Genomic DNA, 15,268 nt, shown 5'->3' with positions numbered 1-15,268 from the left:
GATTTAGGAGAGAACGGGCGATTCAGGCTGGCTCTGGAGGAAGCGAATGTGATGTGCGCGCAGCGCACCAAGTCGGAGCGTTGGAGTCAGAGGTGATGATGGAATCGAGGCAGGAGTTGGAACGAGGCTTCAAAGGCGCGCTCGCCCCTGCAAACCAAGGAGCAGTATGATGAGCAAAAGCGGGTCTTGAAATTCCAATTGATTTCTGGGGTGGAGCCGTGACCGTTCATCCCGGAACTCTTGCACAACTGTCAGCAAGTGCCAGCCCGGTGTCAGCTCTTGGCCGGTGAGAAAGCTCTGGTGGGGTTCCGAGCCAGTTGCGCTATTCCACTTTAGGGCATTTACGCGAGGAGCTTGAGCCCAGTTGTCCGCACTTTCCCAGAATTCACGGAAAACCCAGGTGCAAAATTCCCAGAGGTAGGTTTATCGAACCCAGCACAAAACGAGACTTCTCGACACCACTCAACCGACTCCGAGTGCACGAGATCCAGACGTCTCCGAAGTACGTAACCACGGCTTCATACCCCGGCTCGGTTCAATCCGGCACGACTCGACAGAACCCTCCCTCTGGACCCCGCTGACGGTCGCTCCCTTAGAATGTCGTCCAAGAAGCCTGCCCGCTCGGCCATCGCCGACGTCGTGTCGCGCGAGTACACCATCCACCTGCACAAGCGCGTATGTTTCTCAGTGCCTCGGTTTGGACAGCATAGGAGCTGACTGAATGAGCAGCTGCACGGTGTTACTTTCAAGAAGAGGGCCCCGCGCGCCATCAAGGAGATCAAGGAGTTCGCTGCCAAGGCTATGGTATGTTCGACTACGGGATACCGACCCAGCAATCCCGACGCCCCGAGACGAAGATTCGCCGTTTTCATCCTGGATTGTTTAGAGAGTGCGAGCAGGAAGCTGACAGATGACGTATAGAAAACCTCGGATGTCCGTCTGGATCCCCAGCTGAACAAGAAGGTCTGGGAGCAGGGTGTGAAGGGCGTCCCCTATAGGCTCCGCGTCCGCATCTCGCGGAGGCGTAACGACGAGGAGGGTGCCAAGGAGAAGCTGTACAGCTACGTTCAGGCCGTCAACGTGAAGAACCCCAAGGGCCTGCACACGGTCATCGTGGAAGAGTAAAGCCGGCAGCAAAAAAAGGGGGATCAAGATTGGGCCGTGGTTCGGTTTCAGGGCGGCATTGGGCTTTTCCGGAGTTTCGCATGGCATCTAGCTTCCTACTACGAATACATGGGTTCGTGAAGCACGGCACCTTCGATACCAGAACCATTTTCAACGAACGGTCGGGGCGCTTCTGGGGCTGGGGTTGCTTTGGGAAACATTTTAAGAGTGATGCGCTGGGATTATCTCAGAGTGATACGCTCATGGACAAGCGAGGTCCATTTAAGCCAGTGTTGATGTACTTCACAGCCTGCTTCGCTAGCAGACAACGATGGGATATCCATGAACCAACCCGCCCTGGAAATGCAAATGCTAACCAGGAGACCAATACTCCGGGGGGTCCAAAGCCAAGAACCACACACAGAATGACTCCGATTCCCCATGACCAAGCCAAAAGAAACATGCGTGCCCTTCCGCCATCCACCTTGTTCAATCGTCTTCGATATCCTTGTGGCGGTCCATGACTTTGGCCTTGAATAGAGCTGGGTCCTTGTCCCACAACTCAGCCGCCTCGCCGTTTAGCGGGGATGAGCTACGGAGCGTTAGCCAAACGAATTGCAGAAAGGGCACAGATAGGCTGGGATTGCGCACTTGTTGGGCTCGCCCAGCAGAGACTGCAGGCTCAGCAGCACGCTCTGAGTGTTATATGCCGCCGTCCATCTGTCCTTCAGGATATCGAGGCAGATACGGCCCGAGAAGTCGACGTTTGGGTGGTAAATGGGCGTCCGGAAGAGCACGGTGGGCGGTGCATACGGGTAGTTGGAGGGGAACTCGAAGCTAAGCTTGAAGGTGAGGCCGGAGTAGGGCGTGTCGTCCGGACCCTCGATGGTAGCCCGCCACGAGAGCAGGTTGCCGTCGGCAGACGGAAAAGCGGATACGCCGGGCGCCGGTGAGGTCATGAGCTGCATAAGCTCCGTCTGCAGCCTGTGTATGTTTTTGGTCAGCCCCTGCCCCTGGATTTGCGAATCGGCAACTCTGTGGAATACCAGGGCACGCAGCACTCACCTCTTCGCGGCATTCTGGCCAGGCTCAGTACCCTTCTTTGCGCCGCCAAGCTTGTTGGCCTGGACACTGCCGGGGGCAGAATTCTGACTGTCCTCCATGTAAGACATGATGGTTTTGGCGCGAGGCGACCAATTGAACAAGCAATGGCCAGGTAAGACAAAAACGAGCTCAGAGGAAGCCCTTAGCAAGATGCCGTTGACAGATACTGCAAAGGAAGAAGCGGGTCAATCTTAGGAGTCGCGAAGCGCAGACGACAATGGTTGCAGGAAAGGTCAGCTCCGTACCTGCAGAACAAGGGACAGCAAATTTATTAAGCAATGTTCGCTCTTTGGGTGAGGGAGATGGGTAAGCGGCAGCAGCTGGAAGGCACTGGTTGGATTGGGCACATGTGCGGGCAGCAAGCGGCAAGTCAAAGGGTTGAGCTGGAATGTTTACAGGACGACACAGGTTTGCGGCCCCCCACCGACCGCTAAGCGACGAAGAAAGCCCCTCTAGCAACCGCGACAGGCGCCCCACACCCAGCTCAGCCCCCTGGGGGCCAATGAGCTGCGTTGATGCCTGCAGCTGTCAGACAAAACAATGGCCCCTCTCCAACCCTTTAAAAAACATCCATCGCATTCACTTTACGCGACTTCTCCACGCGTCTCGCAGTCCAACGCGTCAGCACCAAATGGTGAGTGCTTTCTACGACTCACTCTTTCCTTCAGAGCTGATTTCCAAGATAGCGATGACCGTTCTGCAATTTCCATAGTTTTAACTGGTTCCGTGCTTGGTTGATGCTTGCTATCCCCTTGGGCTTGTCGCCAACCGCCGGCTGTTTGCATTTGGCTTGGATATCCACGATTATACTAGGCGGTGACTGTACAAAAATATCGTCAGCGTGTGGTCCCGGCCGCATTCGCTAAAAGCATCGGAAATGCAACAGTCGCAGCTAGATCCTCTTCCGAGTGACCTGCCCTTCCGAATCATCTCTAAGACGATCGGAAGGGGGGCATATGCATCGTAAGACTACCGTTTACACGGGCTCAACAGGGCTGCCCCACACTGACGGATTGCCAGCATCAAGAAGGCGATACCCCTGGATGCGCCATCACCAGTCTTCGCTGTCAAGTTGATACACAAGGGTTATGCCGTCAGACAGGGCCGCATATCTGCAAAGCAGATTGCGATGGAGGTGTCCCTTCACTCGCACATCGGCCAGCACCCAAACATTATCGAATGGTTCGCCACGGGCGAAGACGCCGTCTGGAGGTGGATCGCTATGGAGTTTGCCGAAGGAGGAGATCTCTTCGACAAGATTGAGGCGGATGTCGGCGTGCAGGAGGACATTGCCCACCTCTACTTTCTGCAGTTGATCAGCGGCGTCAGCTTTATGCACTCGAAAGGCGTCGCCCATCGAGACCTCAAACCCGAAAACATCCTCTTATCGGAAGCTGGCAACCTCAAGATCGCAGACTTTGGCATGGCCACCTTGTTCGAGCACAAGGGAGCGAGGAAACAGAGTTCCACCATGTGCGGCAGCCCCCCTTACATCGCGCCCGAGGTGTTGCAGTGCGGCAGGCAGGACAGGAAGTCGCCAGACGGAGCCAAATACTCGGCCGACCTTGTCGACATATGGTCCTGCGGCGTCATCTTGTTCGTCCTCTTGGTGGGTAACACGCCATGGGACGAGCCTACCTCGAGCAGCTGGGAGTTCCAGGAATACGTCCGGACCAACGGCCGCAGCACCGACTCGTTGTGGGGGAGGATACCTCCCGACGCCCTGTCGCTCCTCCGCGGCATGATGAACATCGAAGCGGGCAAGCGTTTCTCCTTCGCCCAGATCCGCCAACACCCTTGGTACACCCGCCGCAACCCGCTCCTCACAGCCGACGGCAAGGTCTCGGACCCCATCGCCCTCGCCGCGCAGATGCTCGCCGGCCTGCGCATCGACCTCAACGCCGAGCCGACCCCTTCGCAGCGGCAGTCCCAACCCGGCGAAGCAATGGACATCGACTCCCAGTTCGCCTGGTCCGCGAAGCAACTCCCCGCCACGCAACCCGAGACCCCCATCAGCGACGCGCTCTTCGACTGGGAGCGCCCCGCGCCCCGCAGCACCCTCGGCACCTACGCCGTCCTCTCCACCCAGCCCCCGACGCTCCCAACCTCAACAACGACAGCGATAAAACCAGCCGGCAGACTTCGCGGCGCGCTCGAGTCCCTCGCGGAAACGGAGCCGTCCATGTCGCAGTTCTCGCAGACGCCGGGCGTGCCCCTCTCCCTGACCCAACACGCCCGCCAGTTCCGCGACATCGTCCCCGCCTACTCGCTCACGCGCTTCTTCTCGCACATGCCGCCCACCTTGCTCGTGCAGATGCTCCGCGACGCCCTCCACCAGCTCAACGTGCCCCTTCCCGGCCGGAACAACCCACCCGTGGACCCGCACGCCGAGCACATCGCCACCCTCAAGGTGAGGACGCTGGACGAGCGGCGCCAGGGCTTGCACGGCGATGTGCTGGTGGATCGGTACAGGGTTCACGTGCCGGCCGGCGTGGGGGCGGCGGTAGTGGACGATGGGGAGGTCGACGGACATGGGCACGGGCAGGAAGGCGGAGAGCTGGAGTTGTTGGAGGTGAGGTTTGTCAAGGTCAAGGGGGATCCCTTGGAGTGGCGGCGGTTCTTCAAAAAGGTCGCGCTGTTGTGTAAGGATGGGATTTATAGCGGTGAGAGCACTGGCGGTGGGGCGTAGGGCGCTGTAGCGGCTGGGGTTCGGTTTGGGAATGGAGGCAGAGGCGGGAGCGCAAGGGTTGGTCTGGGTTTGGGAAAAAATGGGAGGGCAGCCTGTTGATGAATAATGACGTATGGGATGTAATGCGGGTGAATGGCCAGCGTGTTGGGTTTTGTTCTGGAGACATGATATCCAGAGTTTCGAGTCGTATGTATGACAGCAGACAAATAGACGAGGGAAATGTCCGTTCGACGCATGGTTTTGGAGCATGCTCGATGTGATGCGTCAAGTGATGCCTTCTAAGGTCTGTAACGTGAGCACAAAAATCCAGATAAATATGCAACCGCTACGATAAAGGTCAGGGGTATCTCTCTAAACAACACGGAGCATACAAAGGAAATGGTACGAAGCCACACAGTGTTGAGCAACCATAAAGAGCCACGGACTCTCGGTATCGACCGATGCTTTGGGTCAAAGATGGAACGATAGCAAGAGACTCCCGTGTCCCGCCCCGTACGCTGCCCAATGTCATGCAGACGGAAAACAACAGACCATGCAGAAAAGATGGGCCGAAATGAAGCGAAGAAGTCCTCCCATGCAATGCCGAATCCGAATGCCAATGCGGTATGCCAATGTTACATCTTTGGACGCCATCGCCATGCAACAAGCCATCCACCCATGCGCCCATATCCGTATACGGTGCCAAGTGCTTTAAAGAGAAATTCTCCCGTTCGCTCGGTCTTTTCTCCAACTAGAGAAGAGAGTCGAGCTGAATAGGGTCGGCAGAGGCGTAATCAAGGCCTCTGGACCGTCGCGTTGGTATTCGCGTAAACGTAGGATGCCGCCGGTTCGTCGCCAGAATAAACGTAGAGGGGCCGGACGGCTCGGCGCTGCCTCCACCACGCATTGCCGCTGCCGCCGCTGCTACTGCTGCTACTGCTACCGCCGCGGCGGTCGCTGTAGTATTGCACCGGCTCCTGGGGGCCGGGAGCTGGCCCGGGACTGGACGTGCCGCGGCTTCCAAAGTACGGCGCCACCTCCTGGTGACCGCCGTAGCCCGCCATGCCAGTAGCAGTCGTGGTAGCTGCAGCTGCAGCATACTCATGCTCGTCAGCCGCCATCCCCGAGCAAGGATAAACGTTGACAGTCGTAGCAAAGCCCTTCATCCCGTGTCCGTCGACACCGGCGGGCCAGCAATCGCCTCCGTCCACATCCCCTCCCATCGCGGGCTCACCACCCCCAATCTTGAACAACTCCAAATCCGCCTCCACCCTGCTCAAATACAACCCGCTCTCCTCTCCCACCCAGTCATCAATAATCCTCGCAATGGCCCTGAAGCCGGGCGTGTGGCCGCCACACCACCTCGCCCGGAACCCACAGCAGATGAACAGGTAGCTATGGATCAGCTCGTGCAGGAACGTCGAGATCAGCAGCCTCCGGCTGAACCGCTCATCTCTCAGGATGGTCGAGGACAGCACGATCAACGTCTCGAAGCCGCGGGTGCTCTTCCCGGCCCTGCGCAGCGCCGTCGTGCCGATCACGCGGCTATCGTAGCGGGTGCTCGACTCGTGGGACCAATCCCACCGGACGCGCTGGCTGAGGCGGCCGTTGAAGAAGATCTCGTTGGCGGTCGAGAAGATGGACTCGAGGGCGTCGTTGTCGAGGGGGTACTCGTCCCTGGCCCGGCCGGTGGAGTAGGACCGGCGCGGGTTGATGATGCTGCGCAGGATGCGCTCGTGCTTCGAGTCCGGGTTGCGCCGCCGGAAGGTGGCCAGGTGGTCGCGGACCCGCTGGGCGGCCTCGTCGTCCTCGAGGAGCTCCGTCGAGCCGCACCGCTCCGTGGGGTCCGGGAGGATGGAGTGGCCCGAGGCGGTGCGTTCCATTGCCGGGGCAGCGGTGGCAGCGGTGGCAGCGCTGGTGGGTTCCGGAGAGGGGACGTGAGGGTGGGGAGAGGGATACCGATAAGGGAGGTGTGGATGAGGGTGGTATAGGGGTGGGTGGGTCAGTACGGGCAACTCGTCGGCCGCCTTGTAAGCAACGTGGTCGGCATATGGAGAGTGCTGGCCGTATCTCGGCCGTTTGTACCGAGAGTGGTGATGGTGGTCATTGTCGACGATATCGGCGGTGCGCCGTTTGGCTGGGTAGTACGGACTGCCTGTGCGGCGGATCGGCGGGTACTCGTCCCCGCCTGCCACCGGGAGCGCCATCGGACATGCTCGGGATTAAGATCGGGAAAGAAGGCAAAATGTCACTGTACGAAACAAGTCACCTCTCAGTCCGGGAGATGGGAAATGAGAAAAGACAACAAAGACTGAAAAGATGCAGACGGGTCTGGCGGCAAAACTAAGAAAATCCGGCAGAGGGACACTTTTTGAGAGGCGAGTCAAGGTCCCAGGAAAGAGGCTCACAAAACCCACGAAAGAATGCAAGCCACGGTAAAGACGGGAGGTCGGAAGGGGGCGAAGACGGAAATGTCACCTGCAGCCCACAACGAGAATGCCAACCAAACTCGGCGGGTTTATTAGCTGGAGCGAACCAGCCAAAGAAGGTTTCGCCTCACTGCATCTCCCTGCCGTCAACCATGTCGTTAGCTGGCCAGCCCGGTTTCTGAGTGGTCCCTGGTTTTGACACGCAAGACCAATTGAGAAGGCCAGCACCGAAAGGGTCCAGGGCCATGGGCGTCGCTCGACGGTTTTGGCGACGAGCTCTTGCCCAAACGGTATTGCCAGGGAACGCCCTGTCTGTCTCAACAAAGTTCGTTCCTTTTCGCGCCGTCAGTCAGCAGCGCAGTCGAAGGAGCGGTCTGGGGGTCCGGGGCTGGCGACCCATTACCCGGAGGACATCAGCCAAGACAAGACGCACTGAAGGAACAGAGCGTTCCAGGCGGGGTCGGCGGTGTGCTGTCCCACGGCAGTAGTGTATTGCCTGCCATGCGCGCATATGGAATGCAGCATCATTGCAGTAGTGGCACGAGCCGTCGGACCCCGTTCGGTTCTGTGGATGGAGAGAAGGGTTGACGATCGCAGCGCGTAACGTAGCCCCGGCGAAGCACAACCCTCGTGGAGAAGGCTAACGAACGCCGCCCCGGTTGGCGCCGGCAACGGGGGTACCCGCGGGGGGGGCCAAGAGTCCACCGGATTTGGCCATCCAGCGTTGAGCAGGGCACTGGGCCGAATGCCGTAGAAAAGTTGGACTTCGTTGGAAGACGAGGAGACCGGACAAACACGGCTCTACGCAGTACACAAAAAAGAGATGTTGGATTAGGTTGCACCACTGAACAGGTGGTCGAGATTTCCTGCATGCCATCTCGGCTTGGCCAGCAAGAGCGAGGCGCTCAACTCGCCGCCAACCGGCACCGGGTGGAGCCCCATACGGAATTGCAATCGCCCCGTCCACGGTAATTGGTCCCCAGCGCTCCGGCCACGAGGCCATTGGCTGCCTTGGAATTCTCAGAGCTGCCCCGCTGGTCCCTGTTCTCAGCCACTTGTCTTCCGCTGGCCGCCGGGGTTGACGCTGAACGACATCCAGCGCCCCGATCTGGGCAAAATAAACCATGCGGTAATGAACAAGCTGCTGACTTGGCACAATTGCTAGGGCAGACAGCTTGCCATGTTGCAATGCCACAAGCATGCAGAAAAAAACACCTCAACATCGTGGTCCAGCCGGCCCTTCGGTGATTCGATAGACCGTCCAGAATGCAATAACACAAAAAAAAGGGAGGGTATATAACGTCGGTGGACTATTCTAGGACCATAAGATGCCAGACAGCGGTGATGCAACGCAAAACAAAACGGAGCATTCTCCTCATGACACGTGCCTTTGTCGGCTGACGAAAACAACGGGCAACGGCCCACTTTGAGGGTGTCGCCTTGTCCGTCTGACCCATTCTCCAACGATTGCGTGGCTGTCATCTTCCTGAAACCGGCTCTAGCAATGGGACCGAAGTCAAACAAATCATACCGAGGCAGGCCGTAAGCCGCTGCCGAGACCAAGATTCCTCACAAACCGGACGTCATCAGCCTGCCTCTCCAGCGCCAGCCGCATCCTCTCGCTGTACGCCCTCGCCTCGCTCTCCCTGGCCAGCGCCTCGGCATCTGGAGCCTGCTCTTCAAAATCCCCGGCCATGAAGCCCGGACGCGCGGAAAACGTCACCAGCCCCAGCTTGTCGCCCGTCCAGAAGAGCAGGTCGTTGTCGTTGCCCCGGCCGTCGCTGGCCTGGGCCCCTGGCCGAGTCGGGAGGAGCTTCCGGGCCAGGTCATCGAAGCCAGGCATTGACGCGAAGATGGAGGACACCGGCGGCGGTCTCTCGCTACGCCCGATCTTACATCGCCGCACCTCGGTGAAGCCGTCGCGCTCAAACCACTTGATGTATCCAGATCCGTCGGAAAACGCAATGCGCGACCCGTGATTGACGACCGATAGTAGCTTGGACTGCGACGACGTCTGCCGGTTCTTGAAGGTAGAATTCTGCAAGCCCCCAGGCGTGCCCCTGTGTGCCAATTCTCCCGGCGATAGGCCGTAGATCTCCAAGGAGCCCTTGGTATTGTACTCGCCGCAGGCAATCAAGGTCCTGCCACCAGCGGCGCTCTTGGAGGCTTCGACCTGCTCCAATGACAGCTCTCCCTTGCGCCGCAGCTCGCTGTCGAGCGTCGAAAAGGGGTATGGGAGTGAGGTCATGCTGCAGAGCCGCGCACCTGAGTGGATGGAGCCACGGATGGACGGGAACTTGCGTCGGTCGTAGTGCAGGATATTGGAGAATCGGCCCGCCACGTAGATGTCATCCGACAACTCAGCTTCCTGGCCGGGTGCCTGGAGATGGAGGATGCTCAGCGGCCCTGGCTGTGACAGCGGTGCGTAAGGGGGTAGCGGCTCGTCATCGAAGATGTGCCGAAGACTTCGCTCGTAGAAGTCCTTGGCTCCCATCAGATCAAAGCCGTCAATCGTCTCACCCGCATCATTTAGCGACGGTTTGCGGGATCTGTAGTCGTGAAGGTGGATTCCGAGGCTGGTTCCAACGGTGAGTGGCACGGCCGGACTCGCAGCAGACAAGGCTGTGATGGACCACGGATATGATTCGCAGCCGACGACCGACAGCGTCTGCAGGTCGACCTCGATGAGGTCTGGGTTTCGCTTCCCGTCAGCAAACCGCCGTCACACTCGTCGTGATTTTTCGATTCTGCCATGGCACACTTACGACTTTGCACTGCGAAAAAAGCCCTATGTTTCCAACTATCCACACTCACGCACTCCGTCACCCCTGAATCAACCCTCTTCGACCGCATACTATTATCAGCCCCCGGCCCATCAATGAACAGAATTCCCGGCCTGCTCCTCGCGACAACCGCGCCCCTCTTACCCCTCGTACCCCCAACATCCCAAAGACACACGCTGCCATCATCCAGCGGCGACACGGCCATGACCGTCTCTCCCAATGACCCCTCTGCACGGCCGCCACTATCGGGGTAGTACAAGGCGACCCCGCGAGCCTCGACGGGGACGTCGGACGACAATGTTCTCTCCTCCGTAGTGTCGTAGGCAAACTGAAACCAATTCACCGCCACCGGACCGTGGCGCTGGATGTACTCGTCGTACCACGACACGCGTTCCGAGGGGAAGCACGGGTCCCAATTGGCCATGATGCGCACGCGCTCCCGCTCTCGGAAGTCGGCGGTGCCCGTCCACGTTGACGGACTTGTTCCCGGCCATTTCCTTCCGTCGCCGTCGTCATCGTCGTCCCCGGAGCTCCCCAGATCCAATACAGCGCCGATGCCGCCGTTGTTGATACTACTGTTGCTGCTGCTACTGCTGCTGCTGTTGTAGTTGATCCCCAAGTAGCCACCGGTGGCGGTCGTGCCCGCTGTCAGCCGGAAGAGGCGGCGGCGGCGGCCAAGCGCCTCGAGGTAGGACGACTCTTGCAGGCAGCGGGCGCGCCAGAAACCATCGTCGCGGGCGAGGTTGCGGAAGCCGCGCGAGACGAGTTGGAGAATGGTGATTTCGCGGGGGTTGAGGACTATATCACAGGACGTGATTAGCATGTGGATTGGTCTGACACATATCTTGCGAAAAGCTCGAGCGCCGAGCCCGTTTCGAGAGTCGTCTTATCACTTACACGATAGGATGTGGAGTAAAATCTCCCCCGGCAGATGCTCGAAACCCGCCATGTCTGGCTGCTGGCGGGGGGGATCCGAGACCAGCTGGGTACCGATTCCGGGTCGCGGGGTTGAATGCTTTCAAATTCCGTGACTTTTGCGCCAAAAGAACGTGGATTGGAATGGTTGACGGAGGCGAAAGAATATGAATCGTCTTTTCCTTCCCCCCCTTTCTAGAACTTCTTAGATAAGGATAAAGGGGGGCCACACACACACACACACACACACACACACACACACACACAGAAAAAAAAAAAAAAAACACCTGTGGTGTAGGACCAAGAGCTGGCACCCACGCCTCCTGGCTCTGGCGTAGGACTTGTCGAAGCTTCGGGCTGGATTGGCGCCCCGCGAATCTAACGGGGGCGAGCCAGGCACAATCATGGGGGTTCCACGGGCTCCATCAGGTTTCGTAGCTCCACTAGTTCGACCGTTCCAGAGCCAGGTCCAATCGATAAGGCTTCTCGGCTTACGATAACGCCATTCTGTGCGGAGAGCACTAAGCCTTTTCGGGATATATTTCTCCCGTAAATTCACGGAAGGTGTGACACTATTTTTAAGCCTCTTTTGACGACATCCGTATTTCTCGAGATCGGATGGTCCCTAGGACACTCATCAATGTATGGGCGAAGACACCGCCGGTCCGCAGTTCGCTACTATGCACTTGTCCAAGGAGGAGATTCTCACGAAACCTGGGATTAGCCGCGCATCCGTGAACTCCGAGGCCCCGGAATCGAAACTATGTCGAGGGCCCCTTGGGGACCTGGGGTCGATTGTTCCGAAACGTTAATACCATTGCTGGCAAAAGCTGCGGGTGGCGTTGTTCTGGAGCTAAATGGAAATGTGTCGTGGTGTGGGCTATAGCGGCCAATTTCACACCTACGGCGTCGCAGTGGATGGCTGCGGTGTGCACAGGAACAAGAGCAGTAACGATGAGCAGGCACTCTTGCTTTCTACTTACACATCTCACATCCTTCTTATCATTCCGCTCCCCACCCAAAGATCCTTCCCCATGCTAGTAAACTTCCTATGCCATGTTGTGTCCCATCAATCAAGCCGAAAGCAATCAGGGAGGTGTTCCGGGGAGGCGGTTGCCATGGATGGCACCATTTCGAAGTTTCGAGCGTCCAGATTCTCTGTTCAAACATTGGACTATGATTCCCGTGACAGCTTTGTGCTCCCTGCAGAATCCCTCGCGTATGGCTCAGGAGCTAATATTAGGCCACTGCTTCCGGGCGGGGAATAGGGCTTTCGCCTAGATCCAAGATAGCTCGAAGCTTCCCACTAGTGGACAGTGCCCAACAGAGGCAAGAAATCATGAAAACTGTATTTCCTGTGAAACTCGGGTCTTGGTCGGTGAATTTAGATGGTCATGGCTTCGCAAAGCTTCTGGCACCAAACACAGGAAGTGCTGAAGAAACCGTCTGAGTCCTGAGGTGCTAGTAATTGCAAGCTTCCTCCTCTTCCCCGCCTTCCTCCCTTCCGCTCTTCTTTTTCCTCCTCTTCTTCGTTACCGCGTATCTATCTAGTATTTTTGACTGGGAGAAGGCCCAAGTCTCTTGAAAGGCTCATTCGCGCCTTCCCACTTTCATTGCCATCCACAGCACCACAGTCGCGCCTTCCGTCAGCCGACCCCCAAGAGCAAGAACAGGCCGCAAATGTACTTTCTCCCGACGGCCCCCCGCAAGTTTCCCTCCCGAAGCTGCCTGTGACGCGTCCCGACCTACAACACTCCGTGACGCTCACGAACTCGACAGATTCTATCGCCGACTCCCAGGTATTGTTCGGCATGCCTTCCGGGGGAGCTCACGCGGACGAAGCCGGTGCTTCTTCCGCAAATTCGGTCACAGGCCAAGTTGAACGGACTTTCACCGGCTATGTCGTAGCGTCTCCTCGCCATGATAAGGAATCTTCTAGGGTTGGAGTCCACCGAGAACGCTACACCAGCCACACCCGGCTTTCCGCGGGCGAATGCCCCGAGAACCGCCCGGTCACCGACTCTGACGCGGATCCCTTCGAGTACGACCGCGATTCGTATACCATCTTTCTCATGCCTGCCAGGGAGAGGGAGGTCAGCGCTGCCCTCCGTTGTTTCAGTGGCGCCAGTGCAGATGCAAATGTAGGCAGCGCACCAGCATCACTGGGGCAGGAGCAGGTTCTGCCGGCATCAGTTTCCTCAGCCGACGCGCCGCAGACAGTCAACGTCGCGGCCCAGCAGAGCAATCCCTTCTTCGAAAAATTGCACTCCTACCAAACCCCGCAGGTCCCCCCGGACTGGAAACTTGAAGCTGACTCCAACCTGGTGAGAGTCCCTGTCCGGTATTCAGCCATTCCAGACCAAGCAGCCGCCCACCGGGTCCGAGCCGCCCAGCGTTCAGAAGCCCACTCTCCTGCAGAGAATACCGAGGCTGTCATGAGCGATGGTGGTGACTGGGAAACTGTTGGTACCAGCGTAGGCCAGTTTGACAGCAATCGTGCGTTTGCTTCGGACATAGGCCTAGCCCGAACCCATCCAGTGAAGATTACTGGCAGCAGCATCGCAGACTATTCAGACGGAAACAGTCTCCCGCCGGCCTCTTCCGATGCATTTTCGTCGACAGATCGGATCTTGCAGCATCCCTCTCCCCGTCGTGATGACGTTCCCCGCTATCGCAGGACTCTGAGGGACACAGGTCGCCCAATATTCCCTGCAAAACCTCGCATTCACCGCGTCAACGGCTATCTTCAGAACCCCACCCGGCTCTTCACGGAGCCCACATCTAGCGGAAGCGGTAGATCCTCGGCGAGGCATCATTTGATTGAAAAGCTCAGCGCCTCAATTCGATCCCGCACTGCTAAGGAACGAGGGCAGTTCCGGCACCCTTCGGACCATGCGCATCAGTGGTCCAAGTTTGGATCTCGCGATTCGTTTGGCTGGTTCGAAACGGACCGCGATGATGCCCGTAGTTCTCAGAAGCGCCAGGAGAATGAGTGTTCATCATCGGAGACACTGGTGAAAGAGGAAGCCAGCAGCGCGGTCGCCGAGGCAATCCAGCGAGTTTTGACTATGCCTGCCACAGCCGGGTCTTCGGCCGATGACCTGGAGCGGGGTGATACCTCGACTGAAGCAAACAGGTCTCTTGCATCCCCCACCCTGTTCAGTTTTCCATTGATAAGCCTGGAGGAGGCTGCCAGGCGCGAGGCGTCGAGGATCGAGAGCGGTGAAGATGATCTGACCATCACAAGTGGCACAAGGACCCGGAACGATTCCAGCATTGGCTCCTCGAGAGCAACCCAGAGAACCACGCCTCCTACCCCCCACATCACTATGCCGATCCAAGCTCACTGCCGTCGTCTCACGCCCGCGTGTATCCAGAGCTGGGCTGTTGCAGACCCCGGATACCCCGGATCTATGCAAGATGTCTCTCTATTCACTAACCCCAGAAGCCCCCCGACAGCTCCTCGGCGGACAATCATTCTTCGCGGCTCCTTGAGGCGCAGTTTCAGCCCCCCCGCATTGCCGACAGTCCTCGACTCGCCCCGCCTCTTCCGGGGCCGACTTCGGGACGGAGGCCGACGCACAACTGCCACACCGGACCTCCACCGCATCGCCAACTCGGAGTCCACTGGTCCGTGGGGCCACTTGACGGATGATGCATACCTGTCATGGGACGCGCGGAGGCGTCGAAAGGCATTCTACTATGTCATGTGCATCCTGTGCATCCTTCCCTTCTTGGCTCCCTTGGTCTACCGGGGCACCTTTGACTCGATCCTCACATGGTACACACACGGTGAGACGGGCCAACTCAGCCGTCGGCAACGGCGCGGCGTCTTGATCTTGGGGAGCGCTGCCTCGGCCGTCTGGCTGTGCGCGATTGCCGTTGTCGTCACGCTCGCTGTCAACGATAGGCTTGCTTAGGTTCGTTCACGCTATCATTATCATCACCATATTGTCGGTGGGGTGAGTAGGGGATCGAGGGTGTGTTGAAGAGATCTTGATGGGCGGCAGATTTCTTTTTCGAGTTAACGGCCATTTTCTTCTTCTTTTTGTATGGGCGGCGCAGTGATGGATGCTGCCTTTAGGGGGCTTTTGCGATGCGTTCATGCCGTCGTCTATGACGTTTGTATGCTGTTTAGGGGAGGTCCCTTCTTTGAATCTGGGCGGGCATCCGGGTGGGACAGTCACAGCCAAGGAGTTAATGCAGGCGAGACAAAAGTGAAGTCAGGATTGACGGGTGGGTTGTATGGTCGGTCTTTTTCTTCT

At 58.1% G+C, this 15,268-nt stretch overlaps 6 protein-coding genes across 6 annotated transcripts; 3 read left to right on the top strand and 3 right to left on the bottom strand.

Annotated features, from left to right (window-relative positions):
- Positions 1-597: 597 nt before the first annotated feature.
- On the top strand, positions 598-1,125 carry RPL31B (60S ribosomal protein eL31; the record flags this gene model as incomplete). Its single annotated transcript, XM_071055816.1, has 3 exons — positions 598-675; positions 730-804; positions 922-1,125. The coding sequence occupies 3 exons, from the start codon at positions 598-600 to the stop codon at positions 1,123-1,125; spliced, it is 357 nt and encodes a 118-aa protein (XP_070911917.1).
- A 468-nt stretch (positions 1,126-1,593) lies between these two features.
- UBC11 (Ubiquitin-conjugating enzyme E2 11) lies at positions 1,594-2,276 on the bottom strand (the record flags this gene model as incomplete). Its single annotated transcript, XM_071055815.1, has 3 exons — positions 1,594-1,696; positions 1,756-2,088; positions 2,170-2,276. The coding sequence occupies 3 exons, from the start codon at positions 2,274-2,276 to the stop codon at positions 1,594-1,596; spliced, it is 543 nt and encodes a 180-aa protein (XP_070911916.1).
- Positions 2,277-3,085: 809 nt separating this feature from the next.
- On the top strand, positions 3,086-4,897 carry chk1 (Chk1 protein kinase; the record flags this gene model as incomplete). Its single annotated transcript, XM_071055814.1, has 2 exons — positions 3,086-3,171; positions 3,229-4,897. The coding sequence occupies 2 exons, from the start codon at positions 3,086-3,088 to the stop codon at positions 4,895-4,897; spliced, it is 1,755 nt and encodes a 584-aa protein (XP_070911915.1).
- A 773-nt stretch (positions 4,898-5,670) lies between these two features.
- Positions 5,671-7,083, bottom strand: MFIFM68171_00391 (SprT-like domain-containing protein; the record flags this gene model as incomplete). The annotated part of the gene is made up of 1 exon (XM_071055813.1): positions 5,671-7,083. One exon carries the CDS (start codon positions 7,081-7,083, stop codon positions 5,671-5,673), a length of 1,413 nt encoding a protein of 470 aa, XP_070911914.1.
- Positions 7,084-8,830: 1,747 nt separating this feature from the next.
- Positions 8,831-11,037, bottom strand: MFIFM68171_00390 (F-box only protein 31-B; the record flags this gene model as incomplete). Its single annotated transcript, XM_071055812.1, has 3 exons — positions 8,831-9,996; positions 10,071-10,886; positions 10,986-11,037. The coding sequence occupies 3 exons, from the start codon at positions 11,035-11,037 to the stop codon at positions 8,831-8,833; spliced, it is 2,034 nt and encodes a 677-aa protein (XP_070911913.1).
- Positions 11,038-12,814: 1,777 nt separating this feature from the next.
- Positions 12,815-14,923, top strand: MFIFM68171_00389 (uncharacterized protein; the record flags this gene model as incomplete). The annotated part of the gene is made up of 1 exon (XM_071055811.1): positions 12,815-14,923. The coding sequence occupies one exon, from the start codon at positions 12,815-12,817 to the stop codon at positions 14,921-14,923; it is 2,109 nt and encodes a 702-aa protein (XP_070911912.1).
- Between the last annotated feature and the right edge of the window lie 345 nt (positions 14,924-15,268).

The sequence above is a fragment of the Madurella fahalii genome (assembly GCF_045866475.1).
Source record: "Madurella fahalii IFM 68171 DNA, scaffold_1, whole genome shotgun sequence".
Taxonomy (NCBI): domain Eukaryota; kingdom Fungi; phylum Ascomycota; class Sordariomycetes; order Sordariales; genus Madurella; species Madurella fahalii.
The sequence above is the reverse complement of the archived record's forward strand: the minus strand, read 5'-3'. Positions and strand labels throughout refer to the sequence as shown.